The sequence below is a fragment of the Protomyctophum bolini genome, assembly GCF_963924005.1.
Source record: "Protomyctophum bolini genome assembly, chromosome: 10".
NCBI classification, from domain to species: Eukaryota; Metazoa; Chordata; class Actinopteri; order Myctophiformes; family Myctophidae; genus Protomyctophum; species Protomyctophum bolini.
In genome coordinates this window covers 11,402,161-11,421,815 of record NC_137871.1, presented here as the reverse complement: position 1 = coordinate 11,421,815, position 19,655 = coordinate 11,402,161, and the positions used below count along the sequence as shown (strand labels likewise).

Below are 19,655 nucleotides of genomic sequence, written 5' to 3'. Positions count from 1 at the left end.
ATCTAACAAGCTTGTAGATCTGCTATTTTTCAATAGCTAAAGTATAACATAATGCTTAAAACACCAACAGGGGTTCCCGCCCCCAAAATGGGTTAAGAAATAAAACTAGTGTTGACTAAATCATTAAAAGTAGCTCTTATTTTGAAGAAGAAGAGGAAGAGGAGGTTGTATAACTTCCATGACAGATACCGGGAGGGACTGACAGGCTGTAAACAAATTGATGGTGGTGGATGCAACACAAAGTTAATATATTTACCATGTGAAAACCATGCATCTTTGACTTAAACAATGTATACACTTTGGAATTGTGTTAAACATGTTGGAACCCCTAGGGCGGCGGCATTGGGTGAGTGTACTAGTTCATTAATTGTACAAGTATCTTGCTGGTAAATTGTATAAATCATCAGCAACAGCTGCCCAAAAAAACACATAAACAGGTTCTCAACGTTTTTGGCCGCGGGGACCCCCGGAAAGGCTTTGGCAATGCCTCGGGACCCCCGCCCCCCTCCCCGACCCCCCAATATAAACCCCCAATAGACTGTTTGGTGTGGAGTGACCTTGCGACACGCAGTTGCGGGGATATTTTAAAGTGGTGTTATCGATGGATTATAATGGATTACAGAGTTATTCCACCAGTGCTTCTATGTGTATAATGTGCTCCGTTTCACTGACGAGCACCTGTTTGAGAAAGCCACCTCGGGTGAACCAGGTCTTAAGCTATTTCGACCTGAGATCAGATTCTAAAAAATGTCTTCAAACATCCTGACAGTTTTCTGAAAAAGCTATGTTTCTGTGTCAGTCGTTCTTCAAAAATAGCAGACCTACAAGCTTGTAGAGCTTGTAGATCTGACTCAATTGATATGACTCAATTATTCAGGTAAGATATTTTATGTTTAAAAGAAATGCAAATGCAAAAATCTTCATGAATGGCCAAATCTGTGAGTAGACAATGACACACAGTATATGGTATAAGATTCTGCCTTTGGAAGAAAAGAAAAAAACCCCAGTAAAACAGGATGATAAAAAATGTTGGCTGGACCTATTATATAAGACAGAGGGCATAAACTCTTTAAGTGTACAACGGCAGTAACTCTGCCGGAAACAGGGTCAATAATATCATACACTATTTAATTCTAATGAGCTCCCGTCTGCCCAGAGTACACCTTTCACTTTAAGTACTTGCTAAGCTAACTAACTGAGCTGGGGTTTTTTTATCCCGCAGGCTCAGACATGTTACTGATCCAATTCCATGGAAGATGGTGTGCGCGTCTGCAATTGTGCGGTTTGCACGTACGTACCATTTATATGTGTGTGTGTGTGTGTGTGTGTGTGTGTGTGTGTGTGTGTGTGTGTGTGTGTGTGTGTGTGTGTGTGTGCGTGTAGTCCCTCCTCGGCTCCTAGCAGTGATATATGAGGTCTGGCAGGCACAGTATGGTGATCTGGCTTCAGTCCCATCCTGGCTGGGAACATGCGCTTTGTCAAAGACACACACACACACACACACACACACACACACACACACACACACACGATACAGTCCTGTGACTGCGCGCTGGCGTGTACGAGTACGTCTCACAACTCACACATGTGTGTGCAATCAAGGACATGAGTGAATGAGTGTTTGAGAACTGTGTACCTGCGCTGCGCTTGTTCACAGAACAGGCGCACGTTATACCTCCATTACTGGAAACAATCAGGTTATGCCAGCAATTAATTAGACGGAAGCATGGCGTTTACTGTACACAGTTTACTGTACACAGTTTACTGTACACAGTTACAATTAACAGACTGGAGGATAGGCTACAGGCCAACCGCTCCAGAGGAGAGTGTGTGTGTGTGTGTGTGTGTGTGTGTGTGTGTGTGTGTGTGTGTGTGTGTGCGTGTGTTTGTGTGTGTGTGCGTGTGTGTGTGTGTGTGTGTGTGTGTGTGTGCGTGTGTGTGTGCGTGTGTTTGTGCGCGCGCCAAGCAGTCTGCCAACGGAATACCAGCACCTAACCCACAGCCACACCACCTGCCTTTCACTGTTGCAGATGGATGACTGTCTGCAGTATCGCGCAGACATTTGCAGACGGCAGCATGAACAAGCATCAGCTGCCTTTCAAAACGAGACCTATCTGTTCCACAGCCTTATAGAATGCTACATAATATACGTCTGTAATTCCATCTGGTAAAAGCCGACAAGAGGAAGCCGCCACTGGAAGGCTCCCCCGTATGTATATGTAATGTGACCAGTCACGACAGTGTTCACACTCCTGTGAGGTTACTATACAACACCTGGTTTGAAAGATAACCAGCTACTGTATACAAGCAGTCAAGCACTGCTGCTGTATGTCAGCTGAACCTACCGTATAGAAACAAAATAAACAACAATGAATATATACGTAGAGAGATGCCGTCACCTTTAACCCCTTCTGAACGGGAACCCCTTTTGGTGTTTTTATTTTTAAGCATTGTGTTATGCTTTAGCTGTTGAGAAATGGCAGATCTACACGCTCACTCGGTGGCGCGCTACGAGCGGAGAACATTTTTAACTAAAATATTGGCTTCTGGGGGGGGGGTCCCTGGAACTACATATTTTGAGATGGGGGGTCCGTGGCCCAATAGAGATAATTCTGGGGGTCCTTGACATGAAAAAGGTTGAGCACCACTGACATAGAAACAGGGGTTTTTCAGATTAAAAAGCCTTTTTTTTAGTCCAAAATGGGTTAAATGACCTGTTAATAAGCGTGAATTCCGTTTGTGTCCGAGCATAGGCATGGCTGAGGCATGGTAACGCCCCGCCTGCCTGTGATTGGTCTACATAAGCCCATCACACACAGTCTGTGAACGCCGCACGTCAAAACAGCCGCCTCCGTTCTTTTCAATGAACCTATCCCACACCGGCGGCGTCCGACGCGCACGGACGCCTCGCCTGACGCTCCGATACGCCATCGTTCTATTTTCCAAGCGTTGCCGCGCGGCAACGCCTGTGCCGCGTCGCTGCGCACCCGGTGTGTGTTGGGCTTGACACTGCCCGACTTGAGGTCACTCCATGGTGAGATTGAGAAAGAAATAATAGGCTACAAGAGAATGACAGCTAGACACACGCGCAGCAGAATGCAGCCTTGTAACTAACTTTACGTACGTTTTATTTTTGTAGACTAACTAATATTGTTTATGCCGTTTGCTTTGATTGAATAACACGTATGTTGTACTATGATTTGATTTGGGTGTGTTCTAAATAAAGTGTTGATTATCGTGTATTCATCTAATTATAGTAAACTAATACTATTACACTAAAGTGGATAAAGATGAAGGGAAAATAGATCTTTTTATAGTACAATAATGTTTCAAGTTTACACAATCGACACAAACACACCCAACTCAAATCATAGTATGGCGTGCATGTTCAATCAATTATTCCATCAAAGCAAACGGCATGAACAATATTAGTTGGCCTCTTCTACAAAAAATAAAACGTACAAGTTAGCGTTCCCTTGTATCATATACCGTACTACTTGTATCATTTCCCACCACGGAGTAACCTCACATCAGACAGTCAAGACGGGCACAGGCCAATCACAGGCAGGCGGGGCGTCACCATGCCTATATGCTCGGACACAGACGGAATTCACGCGCTCAATAGTTATTATAGTTATTATATCCATGGTATAGGATCAGTGTTCTTAGCATGCTCTTCGTCGTGTCGTCGTGCTGTGCTGTACTGTACTGTACTGTACTGTACTGTACTGTACTGTACTGTACTGTACTGTACTGTACTGTACTGTACTGTACTGTACTGTACTGTACTGTACCGTACCTGTGCTCCTGGGCCGTGTACTTGAGAAGCTCCGCCAGCTGCAGGGGGTACTTGCAGATCTTCTGCACGGGGGTGAGGAGGAAGCCGTCGATGGCGATGTCGATCATCTGCTGCAGCAGACGGCAGGCCTCGAAGAAGTGCTGGTACCGGCCGTCTCTCATCAGCTTGCTCAGCTCCATGCAGGCGTCCAGGTGGTTGTTACAGTACTCCGAGTAGATCCAGAACCCGTCTTGCTGTTGGGTTTCAGGGAATATATATACAGTATATACAGTACAGAGAGAGGGTCACAGTGTTGTTTTCGTCGACTGAAACTAAGACGGAAAATGTCCGTCGACTACCTTTTTCCACTGAAGAAAACTAAATGGAAACTAAATGAAAACTAAGCTATGGTGACTGAAACGAAGACTTAAATATACTGACGATTTCGTCAACAAATAAAAACTAGACTAAAATGTTAGGAAGGGACCCCCCCCCCCCCTTTCATGACGACGCCAGGCCCAGGAAATTATGCCCAATGCATTTTTTCCCCATAGACATTTCAAAAGGTATTTATTTAAAGACGGTTACGCCGCGGACAAAGACAACTCGAGTCGTGACAACTCATGACAACAAACACAATATTTTTGGACCAAACAAATAATTACAAAGAAGAAAAAAACAACAAAAAAAAGTGTTTTAACCTCTTCTTTCTAATTATTTGTTCGGCCCCCAAAAAAATGTGTTTGTTGTCATGATTTGTCACGACAAAGAGTTGGCTTTGTCCGCGGCGTATAAACGTCTTTAAATAAATACTTTTTGAAATGTCTATGAGGAAAATGAACGGAGAATCATTTCCTGGGCCCTGGCTGGTAGGGGGCGGCGGGACTGCGACGCTCTACACTGTACTACAGTACGTGATCACTGATGAGGAAGAGACAGGCACAATGTGGACGGGATATATATCCACCGTGGGTTTCTCTGAGAAACAGTGGGTTGAAGAAAGTACAGAGAATACATAAAGATCATGAGCATTTTTGTTCTGTGTGCGTGCGTGTTTGTGTGTGTGCGTGCGTTTGTGATGAGCGAGACGGAATATCTTATCCGAGATAGGTACCCTGCTTCCTAGAGCACGTGAGTGTTACATGGGGACCACTCACGTGCTCTAGGAAGCAGGGTCCCATCTCGGACAGGTGCGGGTCCTCCGTGTTGTACTGTTTCTCCAGGTCCCGCACGAAGCCCATCTGGAAGCGGTACATCTCCTCGATGTTCCCGAAGATCACCTTCAGCTGGTCATCGTTGAACATGTCCACGCGCTTCCGGCACTGTCGCAGGTAGCCCTGCAAACCGTCGGAGAACAGATCTGAGATCAGATTCATACGAGGTTTCCACTGGACACACACTGGGTCTGATTATAACCCATTCTGACCTGAGATCAGATTCTAAAAAAATGTCAGTCGACTCTTCGATTTTTCAAAAATAGCAGACCTGGCGCGCTATGAGCTTGTAGATCTTCTGTTTTATTAAAAAACCCTCATGTTTCTATGTCAGTTGTTCTCAGACATATTCATGTCAAGGACCACCCAAATATATATGACATTGGCCAATGACCCCCTATCTAAAAATATGTTGTTCCAGGGGACCCTCTCAGTAGCAAAGATATTGAGTTAAAAACTCGCTCTGAAAGATAACATAAATTCAAAGATTTCAGGCACATTTTCACGATTTTTCAAAAATAGCAGACCTGCAAGCTCGTAGCACACCACTCTATCCCCACAGTGTGGGTAAATATGAAAAGTCCACAGTATATATTGTATGGTTTATAGGTTATGGTATTCTTTGTGGTACATGATAATGCAAAAATCCACAACATCGCGACACACTAGGGCATTAAGCAACTAGTCGACTAGTTCACTAGTCGACTAGTTCACTAGTCGACTAGTAAATCCACTAGAGACAGCTAGAGTCCACTAGAGTCCACTAGAGACAGCAACAATTAGGCTGTATCTACAAGGAGGTACTTCGTAAAAAAGCTATCAAGATAGCAAACGACCCCTCTCATCCACTCTGCAGGGAGTTCGAACTACTTCCCTCTGGTAGACGGTACAAAGTACCAAGAGCTAACCGTAACATTTTTAAAAATTCTTTCATACCAAATGCCATTAAGGCACTAAATGATACCATGTCTCGCTAGATTTGTTTGTTTTTCCAATGTATCTGCCACTGTTGTCCTGCACTTTTTTGCCATGTGAAAATAATTGTGTTAAGTGTCGTTGCTGTTGTTGTAACCGTTTGTTTTTTACTGTTTGAGACCGAAGATGAATTTCCACACGTGGACAATAAATGAAACTAACTAACTAACTAACTAACTAACTATAGTCGAGCTTGTTGGTACTAGTTGATTAGTCGACTAGTAAACTAGGCAACTAGTCAACTATAGTAAAAATGACTAGAAGTGAATGCCCTACGACACGCAAGCTTGACAATTTTGGGATGTAGCTACGGTTCAAAGTGGTTAGCACGGTGCTCCAACAGTGGAGAGCAGCCTAAACCTCTTTGACAGCAGGGAGCCGAGGGGCAAAGACAAAACCAGCAGGCTGCTGGTTGGTGAATCATGTTGGGTCACAAAATGGCAACAGTTAATATGGCACTAATAATAATGCAGCTATTGCTAAGCCTGCAAGACTCTCGTACAGTAACATGAGAGCAATACACGAAATACACTATCTATCATCCACACACACACCTTAACCCATTTTGGGGCGGGAACACCTTTTGGTGTTGGCATTATGTTATGCTTTAGCTATTGAAAAATAGCAGATCTACAAGCTTGTAGGTCTGCTATTTTTTTTAAATCGAAGAACCACTGACATAGAAACATAGGAAACTGTCAGGGTGTAGAAGACATTTTTAGAATCTGATCTCAGGTCAAAATGGGTTAAACACCCTAGCATCCCTATTCTGTCACGTTATGCGCTTGTAGATCTGATATTCTCAGGAAACTAGTAGAGGCTTTAAGTGATTAAAGAAATGCCTCTGGTCTATGTTCTTTCCACAAAACACAGCCTGGTTATGAATACAATCACAATCAGTCTTTTAAGAGGTACGTTTGCACATACAAGGAATTTGCCTGGCTGAAGTTGATGCATTTACACTGAAGAAACAGCCATAGAAATCACAATTGAATTGAATTATGTACAACCATTTACTCAGAATATAATAACGCCACATACTGGTGTGGTGAGAACCCAGATGCATGGCAGCCAGGCCGGTGTCGTGTTTTGAATACATCACAAACAAACCAAGTGACCAGACAATTGGACTGACTATGGGGAAGACTTATATAGACCTACACATGAGGGCTGATTACAAATGCGATACAATGGGAAGACATAAACGTAGAACTATGAAAACTAGAACATAACAGACAAAGTCTGCTAGAAACTGTATACGATAATGCAATAATATACAATTTAAGTCTAAAGTACGGTAATCATTTGAGGGTTACAAATTAAAGGTGCAGTTAATGCTATTTGTTTTGTTAAAAGATAACTAGCTCTATATTCTGTAATCCTTGCTATAAAGTGTTTGTTCAGTAACAGGGGGTGTGCATCTCTTAAACAGAAAAAATGCATTTTCAGGTATTGAATTCTCGCAATTTCCAATTTAATCCAAACAGGGGAGAGAACTCATACAGGATGAGGCATAGACAAGGGAAATTGGAAGTGATGACACAAAGAAATGAACAGACAAAATTGGAACTGAAACACTATACGACATTGCAGCTGATGAATGGGTATATACTCTCTCCTGATTGGAATGAAACTGGCAACCCACCTGAAAGTGTATTTTCTGTTTTATTAAAGAGCTGGAGAGATATACTGTACTATAGAGTGCTTGTTCAGTAACAGAGGTCTCTCCATCTATAGCAACGTTTACAATCTTAATATAGAGCTTTAACTTTTTTTTTTTTTTTTTTACTTTTGAACCATATAATATCACTTAACATCCTTTAAGGGGGGGTGTAAGTAATAATTATTTGTAAAATATAAGTGTTAAATATCTCTCCATTCCGATGGCAATCATTACTAGTATGTGATGTGAGTGTTTGCTCAGTAACTATACTCTTTAGTAAACAGAGAATACAATTCTCAGGCCGAGATACCAGTTTTATCCATCGGAAAACTTTGAAACAAAAACATGTGCCGACAAAATTGGAACTGAACACTACAAGTAAGACGCGCGGACGCGGGAAGCGAACGCAGCTCGTAAATTGTGTGTGTGTGTGTGTGTGTGTGTGTGTGTGTGTGTGCGCGCGTGTGTGTGTGTGTCAGCCAGGTGTGTACTACCTCGCAGATGTCCTTGAGGTGTTTGATGTAGTGTCTCTCTGTGCTCATGATCTCGTTGATGACGTTGGCTCTCATCTGGTCGCGGTTCTGGAGGGGCGAGCCCAGACACAGGCAGTCGTTGGTGGGGTCCAGGTGTCCGTTCTGCACGTCGCTGGTCCCCTCCGCTGGCTCCACGCCTCCGTCCTCCTGGTTGACCCACAGCTGAGGACCATGCGCGCGCGCACGCACGCACGCACACACACAACCAGACAACCACACACAACCACACGCACAGAGAACAGTCAGAAATGTGCAGTGTCTTAATGTTAGTTCACCAGTCACGCAATGCTCTAAAGATATTTCATACAATGCATCAAGTCCCAGCAGTTAACATTGTATGCCACAAAACCCTTCACGCGTACATTATTCACCTTCCAACCATGCACAGCAATACACGCATGCGCGCACGCGCACACGCACACACACACACACACGCACACACGCACACACACACGCACAGAACAGGTGTTGGTCATCTGGGCAGTGGATCTGGGTCCAGCGAGAAGACACTGCCAAACTCCACAGTCCATTCACAAGGTTCTGCTTGGGACTGGTGCCCAGAGGACACACCATGCACACACACACACACACACACACACACACACACACACACACACACACAGAACACACACACACACACACACACACACACACACACACACAGAACACACACACACACACACACAGAACACACACACACACACACACACTACAGAGAAGAAGAAAAAAAGAAAACATCTCTCTCACACATACACACGTATCTCAGTATTGGCAGTGGCACGTGTGACGCCTGGGATTCGAACAATATCTTAACCACTAGACCAAAGGGTTATCCCTATGGACTGGGGGAGATATTAGACTTTTGAGGCCATCAGGCTGAGGCACACACACACACACACACACACACGCACGTCTCACACACACACACGCACACACACGCACACACACACACACACACACACACACACACACACACACGTCTCACACACACACAGACACACACACACACACACACACACACACACGGACAGGTGATTTCTGCAGCAGAGGCACCTTATTACACACAGTTTGCCAGGATAACATCAAAGGGCTGACGGTTAGGATGCCAAACACAGGATGAACGATGCAGCGCCACAGACAAGCAGAGTGACATGAGGGTGACTGACCACAGATCAGCTAGTAGCAGCATTAACACTGACCCCAGACCAGCTAGTAGCAGCATTAACACTGACCCCAGACCAGCTAGTAGCAGCATTAACACTGACCCCAGACCAGCTAGTAGCAGTATTAACACTGACCCCAGACCAGCTAGTATAGCAGCATTAACACTGACCCCAGACCAGCTATAGTAGCAGCATTAACACTGACCCCAGACCAGCTAGTAGAAGCATTAACACTGACCCCAGACCAGCTAGTAGCAGCATTAACACTGACCCCAGACCAGCTAGTAGCAGCATTATAGTAGTATTAACAGTTAATTACAATGTCAGAGTCAATAGTAAAGTTTAGAGACTATAATGTAAAAACAAATACAAAAATAAAGTTGTCTTGCACTTTAAAATGGATTACGTCAAGATAACGAATACGAATACGAAAGAATATTAGGCATTTTCAATAACCCTTTAATTAAAAACTTTTTACTCTCTGACCGGCCCCGGAGAGGAAGATGAGCAGGGAGAATGGGAGCCTTAATGGCCTCATGGAATGGACTGGTTCTGGTATATGTTTGCCGGGGGGAAGAACGTTTGCACGCACACAGAAGACTGGAGCGGGCGGAGGGGGGTGGATGGTGTGATGGATGGATGGATGGATGGGTGGAGATGAGTCTGGGCGCAAGGGGTGGTGGTGGTGGTTGTGGTTGGGGGGTGGGGGGGGATAACAAACGCACCTTTGACGTAGTGTTTTGGAACCTTGGAGTTGCTATGGGGTTGATATAGAAAACCTGTTTTGTTTGGGGCTGTGGAGGGTGGGGTTCCACCTTCAAGGGGAGAAAGAATGACAGAACAAGAGAAAGAGACAAACTGTTTTGGTTCTGTTTTCAGGGGGGGGGGGGGGCAGGGGCAGGCTTAGCCCCGCCCTCTCAGGTTGTGGACATGATGAAGATGCAAGGGGGTTGGGGATGAAGAGGGGGGGGAGGGGGGGGGATGGTCATGAGGGAGTGTTTGAACTCGGGACTCCCTCTTTCCTTGATGTTTCGCCTTCCATTGCGCTTAAACCCTGACATTTAACTTCACTAAAACTATGCTAAACCATATATACCCTATATATATATAACCTCTAACAACACCACAGTATGCCTAATTAAGCCTATAACCTCACAGAGATAATGCCTGAACCTGACCTCAGTCAGAACCCCGTCCGGCCTGGGACGAACCGAAACACCTGGGAAAGAGGTATAGTCCTGTTTGAACGCGGGTCTGAAGTTCTGAAAGACCTCCGTCGCCAGCCTCACTGTGTGTGTGTGTGTGTGTGTGTGTGTGTGTGTGTGTGTGTATGTGTGTGTGTGTGTGTGTGTGTGTGTGTGCGTGCGTGCGTGCGTCTGAATGTATATGTACGTGTCTAGATGCGCTAACAACACTGTCAGACTCATTTATCTCAGATATGGGGTTATAATATTATTACATAAACTGGTAAAGTGAAGTCTTGCTCTGCATACAGGGAGTCACACACACACACACGCACACACACACACACACACGCACACACGCGCGCGCGCTGTGCATCTCATTCATATTCTGTGTGTTGTGTCTCCCCTGCAGACCAGATAGAGGCACTTAGCTAGTTGCTCTCTGATCTCTCCTTTGTTATGTATTATTAAATTCAGGCATTATTCCACTGGCTATAGTGCGTGCTTGCGTACGACGTGCGCGTGCTTGTGCGTGTGTGCGTTTAGGGGGGGGGTGTGTTTCGCTGTCGGCAGGCTATAACTCACCCGTACGAAGCTGGCGGGGAACCATCCCTCCTCCTCGTCGATCTGGCCCCACCACCAGTCCTTGTTGGAGGCGTCCAGCACCTTGATGACGTCGCCCGCCTTAAACGCCAACTCGCGGTCCGCCATGGTCACATGGTCCCATACCGCCTCAGCACTGACGATTGAACCTCCACTTATCAACTAGAGTAGAGAGCAGGTATACGGAAGGACACGAGAGAGAGAGAGAGAGAGAGAGAGAGAGAGAGAGAGAGAGAGCGATGAAAGGGGTACATACTCTATTTCACATCGTATCCTTGTGTTACATAAAGCTGCTATATAATGTTGTTGAACTCCAGAGGGAATATTATACAGCCTGAACAGCCAGGTGTGTGAAAGCATGAGGTTACACAACAACAACATGATGTGAGTATTGGGGTGGTTGGGGGGAGGGGAATTGCACACGCAGACAAACTTGTCGTGGTGAGTGTTTGTGTGTGTGTGTGTGTGTGTGTGTGTGTCTGTGGGGGGGGGGGGGGGGGGGCAGGTTGTATAACTAGACCCGGACCTGTGCCAGATTTGAGTCCGATGCACATTCCGATTTTTTCTTTTTTTTAAAGCTTGAAGTGGAAAATGTGAAAATAGCCAAACTATACAAGCTCACAACGCATCGCGATACAACGCGTTGTTGTGTGATGTGACCTTTGTAGATCATTTTTCAAACTTTCTCTGGGGGGAGGGGAAGTTGTAAACTCAGGGCTTTCTGCCGGTTGAGAGCAGTTGTAGCGGGCCTTGCTATAGAGCGTCGAGAGACCCGGAAAATAAATCCCAGTTTATTTTCCTCATAGACTTATCAGAAAGTATTTATTTAAAGACGTTTATGCCTTAAGAAGAAGAAAACAGCAGCTTACAACACTTTTTTTCTTTTTTTTTCTTCTTTGTAATTATTTGTTTGGTCCAAAATATTTGTTGTCATGATTTGTCACGACAAGAGTTGGCTTTGTACGACGCTTATAGAGCGTTGCAGTCCCTCCCCCTTTCAGAACAACGAGTGGCCCAGGAAATAAATCCCAATGCATTTCTTAAAGTATTTATTTAAAGACGGTTACGCCGCGGACAAAGCCAACTCGGATCGTGACAAATCATGACAATGAACACAATGTTTTGGGCCGATCAAATAATTTATAAGAAGAAAAACAAAACAAATAGTCTTGTCTCCTGCCTTTATTTTCTTCTTTCTAATGATTTGATCGGCCGAAAATATTGTGTTCATTGTCATGATTTGCCACGATCCGAGTTGGCTTTGTCCGCGGCGTGACCGTCTTTAAATAAATACTTTAAGAAAAGGCCTATGAGGAAAATGAACGGCGATTTCTTTTCCGGGTCTCTCGCGGGACTGCGACGCTCTATAAGGTCTTTAAATAAATACGTTTTGAAATGCATTGGAAACCATTTCCTGGGCCACTCGTCGTTCTGAAAGGGGGCGGGACTGCGACGCTCTATAGTGTTCGTGGTGGGGTTTGAAACACAGGGCTCTCTGGTGTTGGTGTGGTGGTGGTGGTGGAGGGAGGGGGGCTTGCACGCTTGGCCTCATTTTGTGCAAATCCTTCATCTTAAACCCCACTCACAGTAATGAATGCAAATACACGACGCCACCACCCTCAGATCTGTGGGCTCCATTAGCAGCTTAGGAATCGCTAATAGAGCAACACAACAGCACCGGGGAGCACATTATAGTCCAACGACGCGTTACGCAACGACGACACAACAACGACACGGCAACACAACACAAAACAAAACAAAAAAAGTGGTAAAAAGAAAAGACCATTAACCCATTCTGACCCGAGATCAGATTCATACGAGTTTTCCACTGGACACACACTGGTCTGATTAACCCATTCTGACCTGAGATCAGATTCTGAAAATCTTCGATTTTTCAAATATAGCAGACCTACAAGCTCGTAGCGCGCCACTCGGTGGCGCGCTATGAGCTTGTAGATCTGCTATTTTTCAATAGCTAAAGCATAACATGATGCCAACATCAAAATGGGTTCCCGTTCAGAATGGGTTAACACAAGATGAAACAACAGCACTGCACCGGTCTCCGGGCGGAGACCGTAATTGGCCCATTATGACATTAGAATAATTACATGCAATTAAGCAATAAAAATGTTGAGGTGCCAAACCGATGTGAGGGGGGGGGGGGGGGGAGATAATCTGCTCCTTTGCTCCCATGCTGTCATCGGAGCTTGTTATTTTATCTGCAGCACTGGGTTTGACAAAACGTGCACGGAGGAATGACTCATCAACTTCCCCCGTGATTGATTTCACCGTCATGAATACATAATGTGAGCCATTATGCTTAGTTGGAAATGGATATTTAAGTCCCGAGAGAGCCTCGCGCGCACACACACCGAGGCGCTCGACTCGTGTAACATCAAAAGACCCTTTTGGGTGGTGTTTGATCAAACTGTGCACATGCTGCACTGTTCAAAATGGCTCTTCTATAGAAGATGCTTCAGATGCTGCCGATTATGTACGAACATGAAATGACTGCAATCAATAAAGTGTGAATCCGGTTGAAGACTTTCAAACCGACTTCCTTGTAGGCTTTAACCCATTCCGACCCGAGATCAGATTCTAAAAATGTCTTGGCGCGCTATGAGCTTGTAGATCTGCTATTTTTCAATAGCTAAAGCATTATACAATATTTTTTACAAGAACCGACCGCTCGGTTCTTGTATTATTGTTTTTACTGAGAATAAGTTAGAAATAAGTTTAGGGTTAGGCATATACGTTTAGGAATAGGGTTAGGTTGTGGCACCGTTTTACTGAGGTTATAAGGCTAGGGATAAGGTTAGGTTTTAACCGTTGAGGCATAGTTTACAGAGGTTATTGTTTAGGAATAGCAGGCAGAGCCGTTATACGCTGGCTGTACGCCCGAGGTAAAATAAAATAAATGGTAAATGGTGCATTTGCCATTTATATATAGCGCCTTTATCCAAGGCACTTTACATAGTGCATTACATTCACCCATTCACACACAGATACACCGATTGCGGCCTGAAGCCATGCAAGGTACCAACCAGCACATCGGGGGGCAATTTGGGGTTCAGTGTCTTGCCCAAGGACACTTCGACATGTAGACAGGAGGAGCCGGGATTCGAACCGCCGACCCACGGATCATTGGACGACCTGCTCTACCTCCTGAGCCACAGCCACAGCCGAGGCCACTGTGTTTTGAGGCAAAGGTTCTAGTATTCATCTAAAGCAGGGGTTTTCAACTGATTATGAACCAGGGACCACCACCCTATGACTGAGAATCTACCTGGAGACCACTTTGTGTTGAGAGGGGGGGGGAATTAACCTTCCATATTAAACTCATGTTGCTGTTCATTGTAACTTACTGTATGTATGAGCGAGCAGACACATGCGATTAATTTTAGGCACATTTCCTTATAATGGTGACTCAACCAGGCAATCCGGTACAGTTTCCCTTGAGATTCTAACTCCCTTTTCTGTGGAAGTTCTTTATGCGTCCGACCCTGCAGTAACTGACAACATCAACGCGTCATCATCATTTTACTGCATTGTTTCTCAACTTGTGGTCAATACAATAAATTTAAATACAAATCTTCACTTTCTTACATTACTAAATGCATGGTCAGGAACCACATGCAATACCTTAACGGACCACCAGTGGTCCACGGACCACCTGTTGAAAACCCATGATCTAAAGCAGTGGTTCTCAACCAGTGGTCCGGGGACCTTGAGGGGCAGCTAAATGATGGAGCTCGTAACCAAATGGACCCTTATAGATCTTTAACTCTTGAGAGCATCAAATTAAACCAAATGGACCCCTTACCTTACGTGGCCATTTTGGTTTCATTTTAAGCTCTTAAAAAGGATCCTTGGCTAATGAGACAAATATGCCTTTAATACATTATAACTGCCCTCTATAACTAAACTCAAAAAATGTAAACACCTAGAATATTGTATTTATTTTAGACTTTTTCACTCCTGTCGCAAGTTTATGTCATTTGCCCATGTGTGGTCCATTCCTATGACATGTATGGAATGCATATGCTAATAAAAAAGTATTTAAAATATTGCTTTGATGCTCATATTAACCCGAGGAAGTATTACGTTGTTTTTATTAGCATATCAAATCCATATAAATATTATATATTTAAGGTGTTTCACATTTTAGATTTTAGTTATAGAGGGAAATGATGATATATTATTTGTCTTATTAGCCAGGGATCCTTTTAAGAGTTCAATTATTGTTACATATCTGCATTACTTCATTTACAGGAAGCCTACAATGTAGACTTCGTGTAAATGATGTAGATTCTATGTAGACTCTACATATAATTATAGAATGTAGAAGTGTTGTTATATTGATCAACGTTTGCCTGTTATCTCTCCTCTGGTATACCACGTAAATACAGAATGCATGGAATTGTGGACCAAAAAGAGGTCTTTGGGTCTGAGAAGCTAAATCTCACCTAATGGTGGTCTGTGGCTCAAATGCCAAATAAATACTGGACCTTGCTGTGAAAAGGGTAAAAAAAAACCACTGATCTAAAGCACTGATCAGAACACTACACACCACATGCAGCTTGGCCAATCAAAGCCTGATGTCGTTTGTGAAGCCTACTGTAGGAGCCATTAGGATGGTGACTTATTATTTGTTAGGTTGGCATACTATACCATATACCGACCTGATCCTGTGAGATTGAAACGTTTTTAATAAAGCAATTCCATAATGCCAAAAATATGGTGTGCGGGCCCTACCTCCTTCCATGTGATGTCCAATCAAATCCCAATATTAGGCCTACATTTTGAAAGATGGTCCGTGTGTGTGCGTGTGAGCGTGATCAGCAGCCAGGTGATCAGTATTCTTCAGAGGGTCGTTAAAGGTTAAAGGTCATCCTCATTAAAGGCCCAGAGGTGGTAAAGTGTGCTCCGGGGGGGGGGGGGGGGGGGGGGGGGGAGACACCCACTCCTCACACCATCCATCTAGCACACAGCACCCCTATCCATCACACTGACCAATGGGCCCGTCACCCTCACACTGGAACCCACAGTGGTGTGCACGCATGCATGCATGAACGCATGCACACACACACACACACACACTCACTCGCACGCATGCTTGCATGAATTCCCGCATGCACTCACACACCCAAACGCATTCACAAAATATGCTTACGCAATTGCTCACACGCGTAACATATATGCACACATTTTAAACCGTTTGAGCCTTGTGAATATATATATATATATAAGGCTACATCTGTGGCACACACGCGCAGCGCCCGAACTGTTTGTTCCAATTGTTCTTTTCCAAAGTTGTGTTCATCAGCATTCTCTACCCAGCTCCAGAGCTAACCATGCATCCTCTCTCCCCGGGGCCATAAGGGCATGAACAGCCAGCTCTAACCGAATCTGACGGGAGCTGTTTAGACCTTTAGGTATAGCACGGGAGCTCGCAAATTAAGGGGAATCCATGGAACAGTGAAAAGCACTGTGTAACAACACACACACACACAGTGTAACATTGACAAATCCTCAGCATGGATTTGGTTACACGTTTGTAACCTTTGAGTTACAGAGTAGACCTTTAAGGGTACCATTTTGTTCCTCGGAGATTAAAATATAGGGTGCATTTTGCATCCCAAACAAGGGATGCGATACAACAATGACCTCTGCATCCATACAGGATGCACTACTGTACCGTTTTTTATTCTAGTTTGTTTTGCTAGCTTTAGTTATAATCATTTCTTCTTCTGTTCTCTACATGAATATAACCACATTATAACCATATAAAATGAAATGGGAGTTAAATGCTGCAATTTGTAAAATGGCAAAACGTTGTTGAAGAGGGACTCATAAAATGTCCCTGGGACTAATCGAAAAGACCATCCCTGCATCCTGGGACTCATTACATTGAAAACCTATTTAGTATTTACATCACTGGTTCCCAACTATCAATCATTTTACCTGAGGATCCCTTGCGGTTACACTAGTATAAATGGATAAAACAACACTGAGGATTTTAACTGTATCTGTAACTATCACGGCACTGTGTGTCTACTGTCTATATAGTATACGTTTGTGTTGCTCGCTTTCATATAACGAGGTAATTTCTGTGCAGATTCCTCTCCTTCTTATCCTATAGCTACACAACAGATGTTATCTTGTCTTCTTGAAGTCAAGTCATCTGAATTGGCTTCTTGCTCGGCCCCACTCCGGGTGAATCTGCTTCCTCCGTGCTGGATGAGAGCACCTTTTGAAAATCATTTGATCATTATTATTACGGGGCTTATTGTGCATGAGCGCCATTGTGCCATTGTGCTGACGCGGTGTGTTTGTGAGTGTTTGTGTTTGCCGTGCTTTACACCCGTACGTGCGGCGCGCGCTCGCGCGTGCGCCCGTGTGTGTGTGTGCGCGCGCGTGCGTGTTACTAATCTCCATCCCCGTGAGGATCTAAGCCCACAACCTCAACAGCTACAGTACGTCACAACCCCCCCCCCCCCCCAACTTAAACCCCTGGATGAGCCCCCCTCTCGAGGCTATACTGCTTACAGCTCCCACATACGATATGAACCAATCGAGGGAGAGGAGTGATCATGGGGGAGGGACCACTATGCCTGAAAGAAAGAGTTGTCATGGCGATAGATGATGATGCTCTACTATAGCTTTGACAAGACGACTGGACGAGGCAAGGACACTGCAGGTTGCACCCAGTCTTCCAAAAGGAAAAGGGCTTGTATAGGTGTGCGTGCATTCATGCATGCAAGGGAGAGAGAGAGAGAGAGAGAGAGAGAGAGAGAGAGAGAGAGAAAGATCGCACGCGATTCATGCTGCAAACATTACTGTACGGCCATTAATGATCATTGCACAATGAACCGCTTACAGTAAGCCCTATATAAACTATTACTAATATCACGAGCACTGATATTGTACAACGCATATAGCTATAGAATTGATGATAGAAAAGCTCAGGCTAATGTATACTGCTGCTGGTATAGATTTGCTATTTACGCTTTTACATTTGTTTAAATTTAGAATGTTCCCAACATAGGGACGCAGCCAGGTTCAATGTTGTTTAAATGTCACCGTTCCACAGTGACAGCATTAGAGTAAAACCATGGCAACAGAACAGATAATATCATGTCCATGTCAAAGGCAAGCAGAACTCTGGGGCACTGTGGTGCAGTCGGTACTGTTGTTGTTGCCTCACAGCTATAGAAGGTCCCGGGGTTTCCCTATAAGTGGGGTTTGGCGAAAAGGGCCTTTCTGTGTGGAGTTGGCCTGTTCTCCCAGTGTCCCCGGCCTAGGGTAGGGTATCCTATCCTCACAAAAAACATGCAGTTATCCTGGTCTCTATATACTGACTCACTCATGGTCAGCCTGATGAAGGGGAAAGGAACAGGTTGGAATAACATTGTTCCTTCCACGCGTCCATGTCTTACCGGGGGAAACTCCCCCCCCCCCCGGTCAGGTGATAACTCCTCATGCATTGAAAGAAGCATGAGCTCAGTTCAGGGCTCTCCCCAGGTTGGCAGAGAGAGAGAGAGAGAGAGAGAGTATAGCGCCCAGAAATACAGCGTATAGGGCAATTGGCACCAGGTGGAAAGAAAATGGCTTACAAAATCGCGATAAAGTGTAAAGATAAAAGTCCACCCAGTGTCAGCCTCAGTGCTGTGCAGGCCTTCAGAGAGTCCTGCATGTCACTGGGTTGACGTAATCATTATAGGCTGGAAGGTCTTGGTTAACAATAGCTCCATATCTCAGACCACTCCACTATCCAGAGAGAGAGAGAGAGTGGAATCACTGCCATGGAAACAGGACATATTAACCGCACGCCGGGGTCAGTTCTCCTCCTCCATTCAGGCCAGGGGGGAAGATGATTTAGGATTGGATTCAGAGGACTTATTGGTTTTTTTCCTGTGTGCTGACAGGCACACAGGAAACATCAGTTCCGCGTTGGATGTGTTGTCGTAGTTGTATACGTGATGAAAATATATGCTGCATCCTGCATCCTTACTGTATATAGACTCACTAAATTGAGAAAGGACACAATCATGTCCTGGTCCTGGGATGCAAATAATATTGTACTCGGTACTGTATACTCTAATGCCGTTGAAGTATAGGACTCATAAACTGTCCCTGGGACCCATCTAAAAGACCACCCCTGGAGTCCCCGGGACCCATTACATTGACATCCAATTTACATCACTGAGTTGTATAGCGAACTGGACAGTTTATTTCCCCCAGACAAACTATAATTCCACCTAATCATTCGGAGCAGTCACTCTGGATTTGAATCCCGGTCTCCCGCGTGGAGAGAGAGAGACCAACCATCTATACAGCCGAGAGTCACTCGACCACCTGGCCAGTGGAGACATTATTGTGCTTATATGGGCTTCATATATAGGCACGACTATTTGTCAACCAGGGGGAAAGAAAACGACACCAGGGTCTAAATGTCTCAACAGAAGAGTAAAGGAAACCACTGCAGATATATTATATTACATTGTATTAACATGCTCTACTCTGGTTATAGAATAATGTC

General features: G+C 44.7%; 2 protein-coding genes across 4 annotated transcripts in view; both read right to left on the bottom strand.

Moving 5' to 3' along the window:
* The window catches only part of asb12a (ankyrin repeat and SOCS box-containing 12a), a 99,874-nt gene that overhangs the window by 39,091 nt on the left and 41,128 nt on the right, over window positions 1-19,655 (bottom strand). The window lies entirely within an intron of this gene.
* arhgef9a (Cdc42 guanine nucleotide exchange factor (GEF) 9a) overlaps window positions 1-19,655 on the bottom strand; it is a 67,668-nt gene that overhangs the window by 24,684 nt on the left and 23,329 nt on the right. For 2 of the 3 annotated variants that reach the window (XM_080774652.1, XM_080774653.1), the window contains exons 4-8: window positions 11,096-11,275; window positions 10,052-10,141; window positions 8,125-8,325; window positions 4,936-5,115; window positions 3,800-4,032 (exon numbers count right to left, since the gene is read on the bottom strand). In XM_080774652.1, coding sequence (XP_080630778.1) covers window positions 3,800-4,032; window positions 4,936-5,115; window positions 8,125-8,325; window positions 10,052-10,141; window positions 11,096-11,275 — 884 coding nt within the window. The remainder of the gene's footprint in view (window positions 1-3,799; window positions 4,033-4,935; window positions 5,116-8,124; window positions 8,326-10,051; window positions 10,142-11,095; window positions 11,276-19,655) is intronic. The other variant, XM_080774654.1, reaches the window with a different exon arrangement.